A 23,361-nucleotide genomic window follows, 5' to 3' on the forward strand; every position below is an offset into this window, starting at 1 on the left:
TGCCGCCCTCCTTATCTTATTTTCCATGAGGATAGGGCGGAGCTGCGTACTCAAAGGGCTTTTCATATAAACCAGCCTATCGTGGTTCCGGTGTTTAAGGATGACTCTTCTAATTCAAAATCCTTGGATGTAGTCAGAGCACTCCGGATTTACGTCGACAGGACTGCCTCCCTCCGTAAATTAGATGCTTTGTTCATTCGGTTTGATGTGGCCCGTCCAGGTTGGCCAGCCTCCAAACAGACCATTTCTAGATGGATTCGCTTCACTATTAGGCAAGCATACGTGGTGGCTTCCAAACAACCAACGAGTCCTATTACGGCGCATTCTACGCGCTTGGTAGGTCCTTCTTGGGCGGCTGCTCGCGGGGTTTCCTTAAACCAGCTTTGTAGAGCAGCCACTTGGTCAGGCACGCATACCTTCCTACGATTCTATCGTTTTGATACTTTTGCGGCCTCCGCTTCGGAGTTTGGCCATGCGGTGTTGCAGGGCTCTCAGCGCTCTCCCACCCGGGATGTAAGCTCTGGGACATCCCCATTGTACTGAGGCTCCAGTGTCCCCTGGTGGATGAAGGAGAAAATAGGATTTTGGTACTTACCGATAAATCCCTTTCTCCGATTCCACAGGGGACACTGGACACCCACTAGTTTGCGTTTTAATGTTGTCTGACTGACCTGTTCTTGTTTTCATGTATATGTGGTTTTCTTATGTATATGTGATTAATGTAGCTTTTCTGTCTCCTTCTCCTTACTTTCCAGCTCCCCTCGGGCACAGTTGTTTTTAGACTGACCTGGGGGGGGGTATAGAGGGGGAGGAGCTAGCTACCAGTAGCTTTTTATTTAAAGGTGCCAGCTCCCGGTTAACACACTCCAATACCCCATTGTACTGAGGCTCCAGTGTCCCCTGTGGAATCGGAGAAAGGGATTTATCGGTAAGTACCAAAATCCTTTTTTATTTCAAATAATAATCTTGTCCTTCAAACTTTGCTTTCGTCCAAGAATGCTCCTTTTGCAGCAATTACAGCATTGCAGACCTTTGGCATGTCAGCTGTTAATTTGTTAAGGTAATCTGAAGAAATTTCACCCCACGCTTCCTGAAGCACCTCCCACAAGTTGGATTGGCTTGATAGGCACTTCTTGCGTACCATACGGTCAAGCTGCTCCCACAACAGATCAATGGGGTTGAGATCTGGTGACTACGCTGGCCACTCCATTACAGACAGAATTCCAGCTGCCTGCTCCTTCTCTAAATAATTCTTGCATAATTTCAAGGTGTGCTTTGGGTCATTGTCCTGTTTTAGGCGGAAATTGGCTCCAATCAAGCGCTGTCCACAGGGTATGGCATGGCGATGCAAAATGGAGTGATAGCCTTCCTTATTCAAATCCCTTTTACCTTGTACAAATCTCCCACTTTACGAGCACCAAAGGAACCCAAGACCGTCACATTACCACCAGCATGCTTGACAGGTGGCGACAGGCACTCTTTTCCCTTGTTCTGCGTCTCACAAATGTTCTTCTGTGTGATCCAAACACCTCAAACTTCGATTCGTCTGTCCATAACACTTTTTTCCAATCTTCCTCTGTCCAATGTCTGTGTTCTTTTAACCATATTAATCTTTTACTTTTATTGGCCAGTCTCAGATATTGCTTTTTCTTTGCCAATCTGCCTACAAGGCCAGCATCCCGGAGTCGCCTCTTCATTGTAGACGTTGACACTGGCGTTTTGCGGGTACCATTTAATGAAGCTGCCAGTTGAGGACTTGTGAGGCGCCTATTTCTCAAACATTGTACTTGTCTTCTTGCACAGTTGTGCATCAGGGCCTCCCACTTCTTTTTCTACTCTGGTTAGAGCCTGTTTGTGCTATTCTCTGAAGGGAGTTGTACACACCGTTGTAGGAAATGTTCAATTTCTTGGCAATTACTCGCATAGAATAGCCTTCATTTCTAAGAACAAGAATTGATTGTCGAGTTTCACATGAAACTTCTCTTTTTCTGTCCATTTGGAGAGTATAATCGACAAATGTGATGCTCCTGATACTCAACATGCTCAAAGGAAGGCCAGTTTTATAGCTTCTCTAGTGAGCAAACCTGTTTTCAGCTATGCTAACATAATTGCACAAGGGTTTTATAATCATCCATTAGTCTTCTAACGCGCTTAGCAGACACAATGTACCATTAGAACACTGGAGTGATGGTTACTGGAACTGGGCCTCTATACACCTATGCAGATATTCCTTTAAAAACCAGATGTTTGCAGCTAGTATAGTCATTTACCACATTAACAATGTACAGAGTGTATTTCTGATTTAATGTTATCTTCATTGAAAAAAACAGTGCTTCTCTTTCAAAAATAAGGACATTTTTAAGTGAACCCAAACTTTTGAACGGTAGTGTGTGTGTGTGTGTGTATATACATATATATATGTGTGTGTGTGTGTATGTGTATGTGTTTGGTACAGGATCCTGGCGCTGATAATGCCGCCGGTCAGAATCCCAGAAGCGTTTGAAATCCCAATGCATGCAGTGAGTATTGTAGTCCTGCTCCTAACCCTACCCCTAACCCACCTTTCCCACAGCCTAACGCTCCTGCAGCCTAACCGTAGACCTCCACCGACCCCCCCCCCCCCCCAAGCAGCTTAACCCGACCCCTCCCCTCCTGCAGTCTAAACCTAACCATAATACTCACTGTTAGAATCGCAGACGTCTGGATTTTTGAGCCGGAATTCTGGCTGCTGTCGGATTTCCTGCCCTGGAATTCTGGCCTCTGGCATTTTATCCGCCAGGATCCCGTGTGTATGAATATATGTATATATACATATGTATAAATATTCTGTATATAAAATGCACTCTATACACATCAGAGTATACCACATGCACCCTATACAAGTCACAGGGTACACCTCCTGCACCCTATACAAGTCACAGGGTACACCTACTTTAATTCTATACATGTAACAGGGTACACCTCCTGCACCGTATACACGTCAGAGGGTACACCTGCACCCTATACACATCACAGGGTACACCTACTTTAATCCTCTACAAAGTACAGAGTACACCTCCTGTACCCTATACACGTCACATGGTACACGTACTTTAATCCTATACAAAGCACAGAGTACACCTCCTGCTCCCTGTACACGTCACAGGGTACACCTACTTGAATCATACACAGCCATGGCCAAAAGTTTTGAGAATGACACAAGTATTGGTTTTCACAAAATCTGCTGCTTCAGTGTTTATGATGGCAATTTGCATATACTCCAGAACGACATGATCAGATGAATTGCAAATAATTGCAAAGTCCCTCTTTGCCATGACAATGAACTTAGGCCCTGATTCAGAGCCGGACGCCAGCGCTCGCTCTGAATCAGGGCGTCTTTTTTTACATTTTTTTTTATGGAGCGTCCTCCGGGCCACTCGCATTGCTGTGGGTTACCACCCACAGCTAATGCGTGCGGCCAGGATGATGGTCGCGATGGACAAGACCATCGCGACCATTGGGCTTGCAATGAGACCCTTGTGGTAGGGTCTCGTGGCCTCAAGCCCCACTGACATCACTTGTGATGTCAGTGCGGCTGCCCCCAAACGGTAGGCGTTCTCATGGGAACGCTTCCGTCTGGGCAGCCACCCCCCCAGCCCGCCCACCAAAGGGGGCGTGCTGTCACTCAACATCGACAGCACGCCCCCTTTGGTGCGAGACCCCGAGCAACGGATTGCCAGTCGCTATCTGGGTCTCGCGCATGCGAACGACGGAGCCGACTCCATCGTGCGCATGCGCACTGGCCCACCATCGACCCGGTTGTGAGCGCACTGCGCTTGTGACCGGGTCTGAATCAGGCCCTTAATCCCAAAAACATTTCCACTGCATTTCAGCCCTGTCACATAAGGACCAGCTGACATCATGTCAGTAATTCTCTCGTTAGCACAGGTGAGAGTATTGACGAGGACAAGGCTGGAAATCACTTTGTCATGCTGATTGAGTAAGAATAACAGACTGGAAGCTTTAAAAGGAGGGTGGAGCTTGAAATCATTGTTCTTCCTCTGTTAACCATGGTTACCTGCAAGGAAAAATGTGCAATCATCATTGCTTTGCACAAAAAGGGCTTCACAGGCAAGGATATTGCTGCTAGTAAGATTGCACCTAAATCAACCATTTATCGGATCATCAAAACTTCAAGGAGAGAGGTTCGATAGTTGAGAGGAAGGCTTCAGGGTGCCCAAGAATGTCCAGCAAGTGCCAGGACCGTCTCCTAAATTTGATTCAACTGCGGTATTGGGGTACCACCAGTGCAGAACTTGCTCAAGAATGGCAGCAGGCAGGTGTGAGTGCATCTGCACGCACAGTGAGGCGAAGACTTTTGGAGGATTGCTTGGTGTCAAGAAGGGCAGCAAAGAAGCCATTTCTCTCCAGGAAAAACATCAGGGACAGACTGATATTCTGTAAAAGGTACAGGGATTGGACTGCTGAGGACTGGGGTAAAGTTATTTTCTCTGATGAATCCCCTTTCAGATTGTTTGGGGCATCTGGAGAAACACTTGTCTGGAGAAGGAAATGTGAGCGCTACCATCAGTCCTTTGTCATGCCAACAGTTAAGCATCCTGAAACCATTCATGTGTGGGGTTGTTTCTCAGCCAAGGGAGTGGGCTCACTCACAATTTTGCCTAAGAACACAGCCATGAATAAAGAATGGTACCAAAACATCCTCCAAGAGCAACTTCTCCCAACCATCTAAGAACAGTGTGGTGACGAACAATGCCTTTTCCAGCATGATGGAGCACCTTGCCATAAGGTGAAAGTGATAACTAAGTTTCTCGGGGAACAAAACATCGACATTTTGGGTCGATAGCCAGGAAACTCCCCAGACCTTAATCCCCTTGAGAACTTGTGATCAATCCTCAAGAGGCGGGTGGACAAACAAAAACCCACAAATTCTGACAAACTCCAAGCATTGATTAGGCAAGAATGGGCAGCCATCAGTCAGTATGTGGCCCAGAAGTAGATTGACAGCATGCCAGGGCGAATTGCAGAGGTCTTGAAAAAGAAGGCTCAAACTGCAAATATTGACTCTTTGCATAAACTTAATATAATTGTCAATAAAAGCCTTTGACACTTATGAAATGCTTGTAATTTTACTTCAGTATACCATAGTAACATCTGACAAAAAGGTCTAAAAACACTGAAGCAGCAAACTTTGTGAAAACCAAAACCATTCTCAAAACCTTTGGCCATGGCTGTACACAGCACAGAGTATGCCTGCACCATATACACATGGGTGGTATCGGCCATGGACTACAAAATATAGTCACTGAAATTTTAGGTTATCATTTGTGAATCTGAAATCTGCTGGGGCTGGGAGTGGGGCAAATACTTGGCAAATATATAGTAATACAAAAGAAAAAGAAAAATTATTCAAATAAAAAATATGAATAGAAAATAAAATGTTTTAAAAAGCAATATTTATTTAGCATTACCTCCATAATGGGTTCTCAGTAATCATTTACAGACATGAGGGATTACTTTCGCATATATTATGGCTACATGGTGACTCCTCACAGGACCTACAAAGGACAACATGCTCAGTATCATTGCCAATATAAATCACATTGGCAATCAATCTTGTCAGCAAGTTGGCCAGATTCAGAGCTGTAATACACTTGAGTATGCCACTTCTACCTCACTGTGAACTGTTCCTTACCTAATATACATCTATTTATACAGAGTTTACATTTACATTTTAAATGAATGCAGTTTGTCAGATTTTTATTTTTGCTAAATTTGCACAATTTATGTGGTGACAAATTGAGTTAATTACTACCGCATAGAATAACAGCCGTTTTTAAATATTATTAAAATAATAAAAAAGATAAATACTGAAGACCTATTTCTTATTTACTTGCATCATCTACAGCAATAGCTCAGCACCACATTTAGAGTTGCAACCTAATATATTTCTTCCCTTGCTGGTCTGTGAGTCAGCAGATGTTTTTCATCACTAGTACGCATTTATAAATAACCTGCTTTTTTAAATTAAAGCCATATACTTCTTGCATAACAACTGAATTTTTATTCTGCACTAATGCTTCTAATCCAAGAAGGTATAAATTAATGGAGAATAACATTTTTAGTTTCACTTTCAGATGTTTTAGTGATAAGAGAATGAGTAAAGGCTCATATACATCTATTTAACAATACATCTCTCAGTCCTTGGGCCCTTCAATTGAGTTATTGAGATCCCAGCATATGCCACCTATTTATGTGCTGTTGGGTCCAAGATGCATTTAGAGCTGTATAAAGGAGTGTCTAGGTTGCAGTAATGCTGTATCTGCCCTGCACGTAGCCAAGTCATCACTTATTTAAAGCCAAGCGAGAAATTTATTAGCGCTGGAGCTTTGAGCACCACGGCCTGAGCAAAGTGTTGTAGAAAGTGACAATGTGAAATTAGCCATCTTAATAACAATAATTCACTAATGCATCACTTTTATTTATAACTAAGCATAAACTGAGAGCCCACAATCTGGCTTGATGTGTTTGTGTACAAATATTACAATATGAGGGCTTAGTTGGTTTCCATTAAACATATAAAATTAGGCTTGTACCATATATGCAGATTTTATATGTTGTCCTACACAGTTTTACTCTAATTCAATTATAAAACTTTTTTGCTGGTATTAAAATAACTGGTCACATATACCTAGTAATCTAAAGGCAAGCTTTGTATGGTGCAAACTTAATACTGACTATACTTATCACAGTGAACATATAACACATTCTCTATATTAATCATACGGTACAGTATTACGGGATGTCTTGTTCATTAAGAATTGGGAAACTTCTTAATAAATGCTTTGTAAGATAGCTAAAAACTATTGTATGTTTTATTATTATTTGATGAACACACCTGTCATTCTTAACTCTCAACGCTCTGTCTCAATTCTTCCCTCTTTACCTTTGTTATTCTCAAACCCCCTAGTCTGTAAGCTGTTACGTGCAGGGCCCTCCACCCTCTTGTGTTCTCTCTGTACTATACCTGTCTCTAGTGTCTATGTCTATGATCCTTTCTATCCACCCTTCTCAGGGCACTGGGTCATTGACTGCTACTTTTTTTAATGTCAATTACTTTGTCATCTTATAATTTCACTGTTTAATGTATCCCAATGTTTGATCTGTTTGTACTTTTTATATTAAACTCTATCCTTGAAGCTCAGAAACATCCCTGAACCTTTCTCCCCCTTCCTTCCTCTACACTAACCCATACGAACCTCATTTGGCATGTAGCCTCTATGCAACAAGTTTGCTGATTATTTCCATGATAGAGAACAAGTTTTTGGAGAAGCGTGCATATGATGAATCTTTTTTGAATCCAATAATGAAGGATGTAATTCCTCTAATTAATATACCATCTCTTACTATAGGTTTAATGCTACTAAGTAATTTCCAATTTTATCTGGTGAAAACTTTCCAGGCTCTTGGAATCTCTGAAGCTCAGAACTCATGACAGAACCTTTTTCATATATCTGTACCTATGTAGCCCATACTACCTCCTTTTTATTATTCTAACCTCCACATTGTCCCTCCCTTCCCTACTTTTAATAATGGTAATATTCCATTATATTCTAATGAATATTTATAAAAATATTTAAAAAATAAATAAATTATCTGTCTTTTAAGGTGTGTTTGACAAAAGGCTATAGTTAAGATATATATACTGTATATATATATGTGATACACAACAACCACTTTGTACTACTACTGCTAATAATTATAATAATAGCTTTTAGTTTTATAAAAAAGCTTTATTCAAATAAATACTAATCAATAACAATCACAGCAGTGAAAAATTATGGACATAGGCATTCCAATTATATAATATAGATAAGAGAAAAAAATAATTAATCATATCGATCTCGAGATTAAAAAAAAAAGTCAGACTATAGAAAAGCAAAAACTCTCCCAAATTTCTGAAAATGGAGACTCTCATACAGATAATGAATTAGAATCTCATATATCCACATTGATAGAACAGAAAGATGAAAACCATTAGCAAGCATTATATTTGCAAGTTGTAAATGTCCTCAAAAGTCCCAGTATGCTTAAGCAAAATATTCCATTGGTGCTTGATGTTAATCCAGAGATTAGAGTCACCTGGATGCATAAAACCCTTCTGGGACTTGTAAAATAATTCAGTTCCAAAATTCATCTTACGCATTTTGTCACTAGACTTTCAATTTTTCAGAGGGCGAAATAATTTAATTCTATGTGTGTGACTGGGTAAGTGACGGCAGGGGATGCATGTGATGTGTGGAGGAGAATTAGGGCAAGGATTAACTGATGGCACAGAATATTGATGTGAGGCTCCTGATGTAGAAAGATTGTGGTGTCAAACATACCTCTGTAGGAAATGAAATTCATGCATCCAATCTATCTCTTGACGCTTCTGAATCTGTGTAATATTAAACTTGCCCAGGTAATCAAGTGTAGCTTCTGCTTGTTTTTTAATGCCCCCACCCAGACTGCCAAAGCACCAGCTGAATTAAAAAATAATGACATAACTTTATAGGCAGTGTGTATGGGCACAGTGTGATTTAATTTTAAAGTGCTTCGCTAAATTTCATCACATGGCATTTTACTACATTTTGCATGTTCGTTCACGGAAATCCATCAGTCTTATTCCGTGAAATGTAACTGCAAAATGTAACGTGTGATTTCACTCTTCACTAGAGACAAAGCGACAATTTCCAGACTATTTGTTGCTTGGTCCAGCAGCTGTGTACATTCTTCTTGGTTTGGGTCATGTCTCACAATATTTTCACAAGAGCCGGCCCTGCTACCTTGCTAGCCATGGCTCGGCCTTGTCCTTCATACTGCTATGCCTGACTAAAGTTTTTAATTAATGCGAATTTTAGCAACTGTTCCACTCCTATGGATATTTTAATAGACTGGTCTGTTCATACAGTACAATAGTTAATATGTACTATAAGGCCTTGATCCATACTTGCGCACAATACAAAACTAACTGCTTGTTCAATAGACATTATCGGCTTAAAAGGGGTGTTAGTAAATGTTAACAGGATATTAATATATAACCATGTCCTATATGTCCCATATAGATATGTAATATGGCAGCTCCAATGGCCTTTCTGAAAATATGAGGAGAAAAAGTTGCCTTATGGTGCTTTGACAGAATAAAGTCTATGTAATGTTAGCAAGCTGGGTAATAACTGTTGCAGGATGTAATTAACCATGAACGGTTATTGGCAGTTTGTCCAATGATATATAGCTTAATGTATCTAAGGCCCACCATAAAACTAGAAAACTCACTGCAGTTCTAAGTGCAGATTTGTTAGGTGTTCATCAAAATGTCTCCACATGGAGCAACATTCCTGACACAGCTTCAGTTTTGGCAATGTCTTGAAACTTTTCTTTAGGTCTAGAGGTCCATTAAATGTTTGAGTGTTCTGCCATCAGTCTGTAATTTGTAAATTGTTCAATTATGTTAAAGTAAAATATTATAGGCCTTCTTATTTTAATGCTTTCTTCTGGTATCTTTAGGAAGGCAGCTGAGCTAAAATTCTCCATGAATGTACGTCACAATGATGATGACCGACCAAATCCCACTGGAACTGCCACCCTTGCTGAATGGGGAGGTAGCCATGATGCCACACATAGTAAATGGAGATGGATCACAGCAGGTTGGTAAAGCTGGATTGTGACACAAATAATATATTTAAAGTTTGTTCTTGGATTGTTATGAATGCAGCTTGCATATACTTTCCTTCGTCTTCTTATTCATCTTTCATCATTTTTTTCTTCATATTAATCTGGATGATTCTACATAAACTAGGCATTGCAGCGCATAAATTACACACAGGATCTGCCCTGTACCTGGCCCAGACTTGTCCCTGCTCCTTGCAACCTTTCATGGGTACTGTAGAATCACCTCAAGGTTAAAATAAAATAAAAAAATAACATGTAAGATCAAACAAAAAAATATGTAAATCGTTACATTTATTATTATCTTCATAAAATTGCTTCTTATGTATTATAAAAAATAAAGCACTCTGAGATTGTAAGGACAAGTAACTGGGATTGTAACATTGTGCTTTTATGGTCAATGAATCCTCATGACTTCCAGTATCCTCATATCTATTCTCACAGCAATTGGTGTATTATCCCATATGTAATTGTTTTTATAATTTTTATTATCTAAATAATAATATATCTTCACTTGATTTGTTTGCATGGTCGAGTGTGCATCTTGCTGAGTATTCAGTTTTATATTTGTCCTGGACCGGGTAGATTTTTCCATGTAAAGAAAAATCTGGGAAACCTTCCTTGTGTAATTGTTTTTTTTTGTTCATTCTCTTCCCTTTTCTTTTCTTTTTTCATTTCTCAAAAGTTTTTCCAACCACAATATTAAATCATCATTTTATGGTTGTTTGATCCCAGGCTGTTAATAATACAAAGGTATTCATTTAATGGTTTATGTTGAGGACTGGATTACAATGACCATAATTTAAAATGTGATCATTGCTTCCCCTTGCTGAAGTTCTTACCCCAAGTCATGTACATGTACACTGAATTACAATTGGAAATTTTAATGTATGTAATTATAACATTGTATAATATGATTCAGATGCAAATTACCGCTCTATCATTTAGTGAGGACTATTGCAGAATTTGGATTGAAGTAGAGATCACTGTTAACATCATTGAGTGTATTTTGGCTCCATAATTTCAACAGAGACATTTCTCTTGTTTTTGGTGTTTTTTTTTTTTTTTTTTAATCAGCAATAATCTTTTATAGTGTTTAACATGTTGTTTTGATCAACCTGTGCAAAATAAATTTGTTGAAGTTTAGAAAAAAGAATGTGAGGATCCCCTGTACAAGAAAGTTAATGCCCTCTGAAATGCCATGTTATGACAGTGATAAATACAGTATATACAGATGTGCCCAGCTAGTTTGTTGTTCATGGCTCTGAGTCGCGCCATGGAACGTTACGTGATGGCTGGACTTGTGGAGTACCGTGGTATTCTTCAACAAAGGATACGCTACGGCATGTAATACAGCGCTTAACCGCTGTGTGGTGAGTGCTCCACTGTTGTAATTTGTACTGAATACCCATCTGTTAAATTGGATGGATATCACATTCACGCACTGTACAGTATTTGCATGTTCGCACAACCAATATTTTTTTTTTTCAAATACTTTTATTTAAGCATCACATCAAATTACAATAGTCCATCATAGTATAATACAATAAAGGATATACTGGTGTACATATATATGCGTCTGCAATTCCACACAAGATACAAAATTACAGACTGATACATATAAATAAAAAAAACAGTTCTCCTATATATAGGTGGATATACCGCAGCCTAGCTGATGTCTTGGAGATATATTCCAGCTAGGGCCTAGAGACGAGGAGAGCCAAGAAGAGCCCAAAATCAATAGACAATCAAGGAAAATTACTAGTTCTCTAGTAATATGGGAGGTTCAACCAGTAGAATTCTTGTCTCATACCATTCTGTGTTATGAAGTGAGTGTTTAATTCGACTCTGGAGATCTGTTGGTAAGAGGGAGATGCAACTCTCCCAAGAATCAAAAAATGTAGCAACTAATCTGTCTTTACCAATCCATCTGAAAAATGTGGTGGTTTTTCTGTTTAAATAATTTTAAAGAGGGGGGGGCGTCAGAATCCACTCCCGTAGGATGGATTTGCGTGCAGCTGTACTAATTGCTAGTAGCAGTTTTCTGCAGCCTTTAGAGACCCACTGATTCTCCGGTATAATACCAAAAATAGCCCATTCAGCTGTAAATGGCAGATAATTCACTAAATGATCCATTTTTTTAACCTGGATTCAGAAGCGTCGTAGCAGAGGGCATGCCCAGAGGCAGTGAAAAAGATCTGCCCTAGGTGCTCGGCAGCGGAGGCACTCATTAGAAGTGGACATTCCCACCAAGTTTTGTCTGAGGGGACAATTAAGATCTGGGAAATCCACTAGCCATTGTCGTATTCCTGAATGACTAGTAGAATGGTCCATCGTGTAACATAAAAATATGTAATGTGTAGCTATGGCTTTTCTGCTGGCAGGCAGGGAACCCAACAGTTCATCTAGCGGATTCGGCCAATCTCCTTCTGAGAATCTCTCTGCGACAGAGGCAGCGTATTGTTGCATCTGGAAATAAGCCAGTGGGAAGTGTTGTAGAGTTGGAAAATTTGTTTTGGCCTCATCAAAGCGTAAAAGCTTTCTGGCAGACGAGTCTACTACCCCTCTAAGATTTTTAAGTCCCTTTTCCCAAAAAATTGTAAAAGGATGAGCAGCCTCCCCGTGCTGGAAAGCCTCATTATCCAGAAATGTCAGAAATAGAGACTTGTATTCATTTAGATTCGCTTTACGTCGCAGTCTATGCCATAAGCGATATGTCGACCAGAGTAAAGGGTTATCTTTTATATCCTGATCTATCTCCGCTTCAAAACAGTGAAGAAGGGTTGTTAGATTACCTATTGAAAGGAATTGGGCGTCTAACACTGTGTTAGTATAAATGTCGCTGTTTGAAATCCAATCCCACAGGTGTCTCATTATAGCCGCATGATTGTAAATTTGAATCTGGGGAAAGTTAATACCTCCATTCGATTTATGTTGTTGGAGCTTTATCATTGCTATCCTTGGTCTCTTTCCTTTCCAAATTAATTTTCGGAAAAGACCATTAATTTTTATCAAGTCAGTATTGCTTATCAGTAGCGGTAGGGATTGCATTAAATACAAAAAATGTGGGAAAGTTGACATCTTAATTAGATTCACTCTGCCTAGGTAAGAAAGAGTCAAATGATTCCATCCTTCCAATTCACTTGAAATGGGCGATATTGCCTCCCCTATATTTAACCAATATAATTCTGAGGGATGTTTAGATAACTTAATGCCCAAATATGTAAAGTGGGATTTTGCCCATTTGAGCGGAAGTTCTCGGCTCCAAGTTGGCCTAATTACCCCTGGTCCTAAGTACATACCTATTGACTTTGAGAAGTTGACCTCAAATCCTGACACACTTCCAAAGTCTCGCAAGAGGTCAAGGACTTTGGGCAGAGAAGTTTGGGGGTTGCTTATATATAGCAATATGTCATCTGCGAATGCAGATATTTTTACCTCCATATTACCTATTTGGATTCCCTTAAATATAGATGAATCTTGTAAAAGACGCAGTAAATGGTCAATTGATAAACTAAAGAGAAGCAGCGATAATGGGCACCCTTGCCTTGTACCCCTTTGCATAGTCAATTGTTCTCCTCTGAGGCCGTTAACTAGAAGGGAAGTGGGGGGTGTTGTATAAAAGTAACGAATAAGTTTTATAAAATTGTCACCAAATTCTCTGTCCTCCAACACCTTAAACAGATGGGGCCAGGCCACGGTGTCAAAGACCTTATGTGTGTCTAAACTTAAGAGCATTTGCCCCCTTTTTCCCCCTCGAGATGCAGCCACTGTTGCCACTATTGCAGTGGGTATTGCTTTTACAGAATGTCATCCCCAAACAAAACCCAGTTGGTGGGAAGTTAGATGCTCCGGAAGGATCTGTTGTAACCTATTAGCCAGTATCTTTGAAAATGCCTTAAAATATATGTTTAGGAGAGCAATTGGCCTGTAGGATTTCACCAACATCGGGTCTTTTTCCAGTTTAGGAATAAGTGTAGTGAGTGCTTTGGTAAAGGAAGGGTATTCAGGACAGGATCTATAAATTGTATTAAACAATTCAAGGAGTGTGGGTATGATTTCACCTTTGAGCATCTTAAAATATGCTCCAGTGAAACCATCCGGCCCTGGGGCCTTGTGAGGCAACAAGCCAGCAATCACATAGTCCAATTCCTCCTCCCTGATGTCTCCCTCCAAAACCGCCCGTTGAGATTGCGTTATTTTGGGCAATTTAGCTTGAGATAATAGGTGAGCATGTGTAGCCTCCTGTGTGGGGATAGGGCTATATAACTTGGAGTAAAATTGATGAAATTGTTCCAATATGTCTTTAGTATGGGTATAGGTTGTGTTCGAGGAGACACCCCGCAGCGCAGTCACAAATGAGCGCTTTTTCCAAGGCTTGGACATTGCAGCCAACAGTTTGCCCGAGCGATTTCCCCACTTGTAGTGGGATTGTTTTGTATCATCCAGGCGTTGTTGTGCCTGTGAAGTAGAAAGGAATCAAATAGCTGTTTAATCTTTAAGATATATTTCTAGGGTTGTCTCAGAGGGTGATTCTATGTACTTATTAAAGCTCTGTGAGGCAGCCTCTTGGAAGGATTATATTTGGAGGCCCTTTCTCTTTTGAGTTTAGCAACATAGCTGATTATATGGCCCCTCATGACCGCCTTCGACACCTCCCAGAACAGGACTGGGTTGTCCCAGTGTTCGATATTGTTGTCCAGGTAGTTGGACCATGAATATGCCAAGTATTTTCGAAAATCTTCAGATTTGGTTAAATAATCCGGTAAGCTCCAAAAGCAGCCAGGAGTACGGACAGAGTCACAGTACCACTCTAGTGTCACTGGGGTATGGTCTGAAATTATGATGTCACCCAGGGCCAACCTTTTGAGTAAAGAGTTAGCTAAGAGGATGTAATCGATTCTGGATAGTGAACCATGGGCTCTAGATAGATGGGTGAAGGAGTGATCTGTCTGGTTTAATAAGTGCCAGGGGTCACTTAACTGTAGCGTTTCTCTAAATTCCTGTATGTATTTCCAGCATGGGGAGGATAGTCTAGAGGCAGAAGGAGACTTATCCAGTACCGGGTCATCCAAAGAGTTAAAATCCCCACCCACCACCAGAGGATAAGAGGACCTACAAGCCAACACCTGTAATAACGAGCGAAGAAAGTCACCCGTGTTGTTGTTGGGGGCATATAGGTTTACTAGTGTGTATCAACCAATATTTTTAATATCACATACAGTACCTACAGTAAGCTCTTAGAACGGGATGCAAATCAGTACACATATTGTACATAACTGTATAGTAGTGTAGTTGCCCGAGTTATCACAGTATAACTGATACTGTAGATTAATGAGATGCACGCACAGCTTTCAATGAGATGGGATGAATTATTCTCGAATGGTGGGGTACTGTGTATTGTATATACAGTATGTACTAGTACTGTATAATATCTGGAAAGGAAGACAAATTTTTGTATTATTAAAAACAGCAGCGGGTGAGTGGAGTGCCCAAGGATGAGCCCGCTACAGTATGTGCTATCCTTCATATACTGTAGCTGGCTTGTGGGCTAGTGGTTAGGTGATCGCTTTGCAACAATGATTGTCCCAGGTTCGAGCCCTGCAAAATTATTTTTTTTTTGCCACTGTCGGCTCTGGACACTATAGTGAAACTACTGTAGTAGAGGGCTGTTTAATAGTAAGGCTCATTGTGCGTTTAAAAAGTGCAAACTTGCGTCAATGTCTGCGCTGTGGTGGCTGTCAGCTCCAAAGGGTTGCAATGGGATCTCTGGCGCATGCCGGGTGGAGAGGTTACAATGGGATCTGTGGCGCATGCCCAGTGGAGCCAAGTCATACGCCATGTAGCGCTATGCCATGATGTATGAAAGATCATTGCACTGTGCATGCCCAGTTGTCTGTATTACTATGCGGTGATCTTCCATATGCCATGGCATACTGAAGCGCTACATGGCGTACTGTATGGCTTGGCTCCACTGGGCATGGGTCAGAAATCCCATTGCAACCCCTCCACTGGGAATGCGCCAGAGATCCAATTTGTAACCCCTCGGAGCTGGCTGTCAGCCACCATACCGCCAACCGTGCAGACATTGATGCAAGTTTGCGCTTTAAATGCACAGTCAGTTTGTAATGCAGAGACCTCTCTCTGACAGAGCCCACTACCAGTTACTGGTCATGAGAAATCACTATAGCGACCAAGTTTGGGACAGCGCCGACATTGACGCAAGTTTGCGCTCTAAAGTATGTACTGTAATACAGACGTCCCACTTTCGCTGCGATTGACTCCCGACGCACTGGGCATGCGCAGTGATGTGATCTTCCATACACCATGGCATAGTATAGCACTACATGGCGTACTGTATTGCTTGGTTCCACTGGGCATGCGCCAGAAATCCCATTGCAACCCCTCCACTGGGCATGCGCCAGAGATCCAATTTGTAACCCCTTGGAGCTGGCTCTCAGCCACCATAGCGCCAACCGTGCAGACTTTGTTGCAAGTATGCGCTTTAAATGCACAGTCAGTTGTAATGCAGAGACCTCTCTCTCAAACAGAGCCCACTACCAGTTACTGGTCATGAGAAATCACTATAGTGTCCAAGACTGGGACAGCGCCAACATTGACGCAAGTTTGCGCTTTAAATGCACAGTCAGTATGTACTGTAATAAAGACATCCCACTTTTGCTGTGTTTGACTCCAGACCCACTGGGCATGCACAGTAGAAATAGACTCGAAATTCCATACTGTAGCACGACTAGCTTTGTGCTATGTGGGAACTTATTGGAGCGCCACACACCCTTTCTTGAGCACACAGTGGCATAAAGTAGCATAGAAATGCCAGGTGGTGGGAAGTTGTGGTTAATGTATTGAATACTGAATAAGTGAAGATTTAAAAAAAAATAAAAAATACAAAAAACCCTATATTTTCAAGGTGTTGAACCCATGGGACAAGAAGATGGGAGAAGCAGTGAGACTAGGCATTAGCCCCCTAGGCCACATGCCTCATCCCATTACTACAGAAGTTACTAAAGTAATGAAATCACTACAATGTCTAAGTCTGGGACAGTACCGACAGTACTTACATTGGCGCAAGTGTGCAATTTCAACCGCACAGTGTGTAATACAGAGCTTAATGAGTTCAAACTTTATTAGACATTCTTCTACCGTTTTATTATACATTCCTGATTCCATGTGGAAAACGATGTACTACTGTGTAGTGTACCGAGTCACCGCTTCTGTCAGCCAATCATCAGGCGGTGATACAGAACATACATTGGAAATCAGACGCATGTGCTGTGTAGTTTAGGAAATGTGACATCTGGTGGACAAAAAGTTGTATTACACGTTATGACTTTTTTTCCTACGCTACATTTGTGTGGCGCGACTCATGGGGTGGTGTGTGGCGCACCTTGCGTGGCCTGCTACATAGCGTATGGAGCAACAAACTAGCTGGGCACATCTGTACTAGTAAGTGCTCTTGTTAGTGAGCTAAGGCAAATTCTCTTTTATGTTACTTTAAATATGACACTAAGGGCTGTATTCAATTGCCGGCGAAAAGCCGTTCTCGGCGACAAGTTTTTCGCTGATAACGTAATTTCGCCTGTCGGAATCTTTCCGCCGTATTCAATTGCAAACACTTTTCGCCAGTGCGAAAAATCTGCTCCTTGTAACCAGTGGAAAAGATTCGCCTGTGAATAGAGGTGGAAAAAAGTGCAGAATTGAGGGTTTGGGGTGCAAAGCTGCGGGAACACACCTGCAGCCTTGGAACAGTCCCCCAAATTGCATCAAAAAAGTTTCAAAAATACTTTAGAACACCCCAAAAAAGTACTTTTGTTTTGGGGGCGAAAAAAAACAAAGTTGGGGGACAAACTTAAAAAGCAGTGAGATAGACTCCAGGGGGTTCCCCAAACATGCCCAAGGTTTTTTTTTTATTGCAGGTGCATGCTGAAGGTGCGTTTTTTACGTTTTAAAAAAACGCAGTCTAGCTAATTTAAACCATGCTTGCACCCATTTTCAAGTACCCCAAATTTGCTGGGACTACTTATTTTTCCAAAAAACCCCTGCAAAATGCTATTCTTAACCACTTGTGCAAAGACACTAAATAGCACCAATTGAGAGCATTAAAGCACCCCAAATACCTTCAGCAGGGATATTCGTGGGTATCCATAGTGATCCCCCATGTCAGTGCATCTTTAGAGGGGTGTCAGGCTGATTTCCCCAAATCTGAGAGGACTTTTCGCCTGTTTGAGTTTCGCCGGGACGCGTTTTTGTTTCCTTTGCAATTGAATGGGTGAATTGCGGTGACGAGCGCAATGTTTTTCGGAGCCTAAACTGGCGATGACGGCGAAAGCTCCGGCATGCGAGAAGTTCAGAACTTTTTGCCGGCATTTGAATACGGGCCTATTTGGCTCATTGCAATGGAAGGTTGTAGTTGCCCTGAGCAACCAATCAGATGTTTGAGCATGACTGTATTTTATTTAATAACTAAATGGTACTTATGGTGCAACTATGGGTCTTTTGTATAACAATTAGCTGTTTTTTTTTTTTTTTAAATGCTTTTATACATCATAAAAATATAGGGGCAGATTAAATTAGTTGCGGGACTTTCCCTGCTGCTGTAGCTCTGGCTGAACCTAGTAACCACACGCGGTAAGCACAGGGGGAGCATTTCATAGCATGGGGCACTTAACCCGAGAGTTATGAGCTAATGTGTGTTTGCCTCTGGCTAACCACGTGTGGAAATTGACAGATAATTGGGTAGCCCAGGGCATTAAACCCGCAGCCACACATTAATGCTGGGTACACACTGACAGATATATCGCCCATTCAATGGAAAGGGCGATATATCTATAGTGCATCAGCGGGTGTGTACAGATGATATGTCTGTGAACAATGTCGTTCACAGGTATATCGCATCTTCCCTGCAGCACAGCCGATATATTGACATGTCTGGCTGTGTGAATGAGCGCCCCGCTCACCGTCTGTACACTTGCTGCAGGCCGCCATTCGCACATAATTCCCCCCCCCCCTTTCCCGCATCCTCACACTTACCGAGTGAAAGTGGGCGTTTCACAGGAGGGTGAACGATGACACAATTCTCGCTGAATCGCGTCATTGTAGCCCCGCCCCCAGGTTTGCAATGCTGGGAATCTCACCATTGTATAGTGAAGGGCTGGGTGGGCCGTAAGGACGCGATCAAGCCATTCGGGAATCTGCGTTCAGCAGTGCACGTTATAAGACCCCTGACTTGGCAAAGAATGCAGTTGCTAATACGTGCGCAATCAGCCAATTGTTGCATTCTGCGCATGCGTTACAGTGCACCTGCACGAACCGGCCACTGCGATCGGGACTGCGGTTGCAGTGACTACACAGAGACATCATAGAGTAATTGACAGGAAGTGGGTGGTGATGGGGGGTGGTCAGCCGAACACAGGCGTGCCAGTGCGTTTGAATGCCGTTGCAGGGGCGTGCATAAATTAGCCACTGCGATGCCCTACGCAGCCTGAGGCCTGATAGCGTGCATGGAAGTTAGCAATGTTTGAGTTAGGTCAGGACTTGTGCAAGTGTGTGTGATGCTGCGATGGTACTCGATTGTACCAATGTTTTTGCAGTCTTGCTAACATTACGGATGTGTGTAAGGTAAAGTGGGCGTCCTTATGCTGTGCTGAGATTGCATTGTGATCGCAATGGATTAGCATACTTTCGCAGTGAGACTGCGTGCGTAATCACTATTGCAATCGCATCTGCGTTACTTGCTGAATCAGGCCCTGAGTGCAGAAAATGGTTGTAGTAATGGTAAATGAGAGCAGGCACTGTACTGAGGGTTTGATTCAGGCCCGGTCGCAAGCGCTGAGCGCTCGCAACCGGGTCGATGGTGGCCCACAGCGCATGCGCATGACGGAGCCGGCACCGTCGTGCGCATGCGCGAGACCCGGCTAGCGACGGGCAATCAGTCACTCCGGGTCTCGCACCAAAGGGGGCAAGCTGTTGATGTTGAGTGACAGCTCGTCCCCTTTGGTGGGCGGGCCGGGGGGGGTGGCTGCCCAAACGGAGGCGTTCCCATGAGAACGCCTGCCATTTGAGGGCGGCCCCACTGACATCACAAGTGATGTCAGTGGAGCGCTTCCGGCTCTGTTAGAGCCGAAAGCTCTCTGGGGCTTGCGATGAACGAGACCCTACCACAAGGGTCTCTCGCGACCATCATCATGGCCGCTCGCTATAGTTGCGGGGCTCCCAAAAAAAAAAAAAAAAAGCGAGCGGCTCTGAATCAGGCCCAGAGTGTGGATGAGAGATGAAGATCCTGTGCAGAGTGGAGGGCTGGAGTTAGGCGATATTGTAAGACAAGGGAAAAGATGTACAGTACATGTTGCTGCAGTTTTGCTAATGGCTTTGTTTGATAGAAGCATTTTATATTTAATTCAATAAAGTACTGACAGAAGTTAGCAGTAGTAGAAAAACATTTTAAAGGGGATGGTATTATATCTGCTGAATTCAAAATAGATTGTAGGGATGAAAGTCTGCTTAGTGGAAGACTGGTAAGAAGGGAATTGCAATAGTCAATGTGAGATTATAATGAGTTCATGTATTAAAGTTGTTGCAGTGTTTTACATAAGATATGTGCATATTCTGGAAAAAAATTTTGATGTACAGTAACAGGATTTGGATTCAGAGTGTGGAGAACAAAGGACCATTCTAAGTAAAGGCTAAAGGTGGGTACACACTGCAAGATATATCTGCAGATCTTTCATACACACGGAGCGACCATCATCTTCCAGGCAGCCGCTGCATGTGTACGGGCGACCGGCCGATCGCCCGTACACAAATATATCTGTCCATGCGATAACATGTGAACAACATTGTTCAGACATACACGCTGGCCGACGGACACCAGATATATTGGCCGATCACTTGATTGGCCAATATATCTGTCAGTGTGTACCCAGCAGAACACCCAGACAGAAAGCTTGAGGTATAGGGTTTATTTTCCTGCTATCCACAGATAGGCCCCCATTTATTAATGATCACATTTGCAATACGATCAGGGCATGAAAGTACCGCCCATGATCGCATTGCGATCATAACGGCCATATGTATCATCCGGATATGCAGGGACACGGGCTCCGAAAGGAGCCTGTCCCTGCGATGTCTCCGGAGACCTGCTGGCCAGTGCCGGGGCTGCTGCGCATGTGCAGTACCGGTGACTGGCCACCATTGCCGGGGGAACCCTCCATTGGCAAATTATGCGCAGTGTAGCCCATAGCCTACAGCGGCTAACACCATCTTCATCTGGCCTTAGCTGAGGGGGCCAATATCTGGAATACATCGCATATCGGATATTGGTAAATCTGGCAGCATCGCATCCCACATAGAAACCTATGGGGGAATGTGGCTGACTGCGGAAATGGAGGGACCACAGCAAGTATCTTATACCCCTTTTACACCGGAGCTAAAACCCGGGTTTTTGAAGGGTTAACCCGGGTTTTAGTTAACCCGGGCAGCTCCCTGGTGTAAAAGGGCAGAGGGTTGGATCGCCGGGTCGAGTGACCCGGCAATCCAACCCAGGTAACTAGCAGGGTTTAACACGGGCGTAGCCCATGAAACTCTGCTATGGGAACAGCGCACTCCGGGTCACGAAGACCTGGAGTGTGCTGCTAGCCGGCCGATTGGTCCGGCTTCAGTGGTGCTTGGAGATGACGTCATCTCCAAGCGTCCACTTTCACTCCGCAAAAGCCGGGTCTATGCAGACCCGACTGCGGTGTGAGCAGCGCTGACTCGGGAATATCCCGAGTCAGCGCCGGCAAAATTCTGGGTCTGATCCGGATAGGAACTTTGTTCCAACTCCGGGTCAGACCCGGAATTTATTATTACTATTATTATTATTATTATTATTACCAGTTATTTATATAGCGCACACATATTCCGCAGCGCTTTACAGAGAATAGTTGGCCATTCACATCAGTCCCTGCCCCAGTGGAGTTTACAATCTAATAATCCCTACCTCATGCTCACACACATACACACTATGGTCAATTGTGTGGGAAGCCAATTAACCTACCAGTATATTTTTGGAGTGTGGGAGGAAACCGGAGTACCCGGAGGAAACCCACGCAAGCACAGGGAGAATATACAAACTCCACACAGTTAGGGCCGTAGTGGGAATTGAACCCATGACCTCAGTGCTGTGAGGCAGTAATGCTAACCATTACACCGTCTGTGCTGCCCGGTGGAAAAGGGGTATTAGATACCTGCTGCTGTCCTTCCTTGATACATCCAGGGGAACCTTAATACTTGAGGTAAACCCCCGAAAACGGGTGTTTTCGGGGATTTTACCTCAAATATTCAATGATAAATGGACCCCAAAGAGAGATAAGAGGTAGACATCCTCTGTTGCCTGGTGGGAATGTTAAAAGAAGCTTATCAGCTGCCATATTGTTCTGCTATTGCTATTATTCAATGCTAATTTATAACTTATGAACAAACAAGCGTGTTGCAGATCTCTCAATATTGTGGCATTTTTCATTGGTCTGTTTTCATTTTAGTGGAAGATTTGCTAGGATCGCTAATGCGTATGCAGTGGAGCCATATGTGAGCCTGCTCATGGCTTGTTTAGTAGATATGTGATAACACAGAATGGCAGTTCTTCAATCAATCAGACAAGAAAACAACAACACAAAGGCGTCTTTGCTTTGGTGGTCCTACACTACATGATATTTATTATGTAGCGTAAGAGAATACATAAACGTATGTCCCAGAGTGTGTACTGTTGTTATGTAGTGTAGGACCCCCAAAGCAGAGATGCATTGGCGTGGCTGGTGGCCTACCATATGTTTGCTAATGTATGTAACTGAGATCTCTGCATTGCTATTACCAGGCCTATTTCAGAGTTGTACGCAATGCCGATATTTACGATAAACGATTATCAGTAAAGTGCGCACCACGCTCGTGTCAAAGTACATTACTGATGCTGCTTGCAGTGATGATTTATTTGCAAATTGATTGACAGTCCGGGTGCATTTGGGGGAGGTAACGGGGGAGTGGCTGCAAAACCGTAGAAGTGTCGTGACAGTTTAGGGGGCATGTTACAGGCTGCGCCTGCGATCCCATATGCATTAAACTCTGGCGTCATGGTACACACGGTCATCCTGCGCAACATAGGGTTACTCAGGAGGCCAATTATCCAAGGATCTGTGTACGCAGCTGCTTGGATCTGCTAAGTCATCTGTGGGCACCTCAATACATCTCCCGGCATCTGTGACAGTTTGATATCTTCTCACAATAGCTGTGTACAAATTCGCAGCTGCGGTGGCATTGGCGTACATCTCTGAATTAGGGGTCTAGTTACTAAGCAGTGTTAGGAGATGGAGTGAAAAGTGATAAGGTGCCAGCCAATCTGCTCCCAACTGTCATTTTTCAAACACAGCCTGTGAGATGGCAGTTAGGAGCAGATTGGCTGGCACCTTAACACTTTTCACTTTGTCTCCTAACACTGCTTAGTAAATAGACCCCTCAGTCTCATAATGTAGAATGTAAATCTCATTTGATGATCCTTTGCAGTGTGCTGGGGGAATTTGTTTCTTGTTTAGTAGATAATAGCAGACCTTCTATGGTGGTATATGTATAAATGGGCAGTAAGAGCCACTGGCTTTTGCTGGA

The 23,361-nt window shown here is 42.7% G+C and overlaps 1 protein-coding gene across 1 annotated transcript in view; it reads left to right on the top strand.

The window, feature by feature from the left end:
* The window catches only part of FNDC3B (fibronectin type III domain containing 3B), a 371,317-nt gene that overhangs the window by 76,391 nt on the left and 271,565 nt on the right, over positions 1 to 23,361 (top strand). Inside the window, exon 2 of the mRNA XM_088452330.1 lies at positions 9,550 to 9,689. Within this exon, the coding sequence (XP_088308456.1) occupies positions 9,579 to 9,689 (111 nt within the window). The 5' untranslated portion in view covers positions 9,550 to 9,578. The remainder of the gene's footprint in view (positions 1 to 9,549; positions 9,690 to 23,361) is intronic.

The sequence above is a fragment of the Taudactylus pleione genome, unplaced genomic scaffold (genome assembly GCF_031769625.1).
Source record: "Taudactylus pleione unplaced genomic scaffold, aTauple2 ptg000037l, whole genome shotgun sequence".
In the NCBI taxonomy this organism is placed as follows: Eukaryota; Metazoa; Chordata; class Amphibia; order Anura; family Myobatrachidae; genus Taudactylus; species Taudactylus pleione.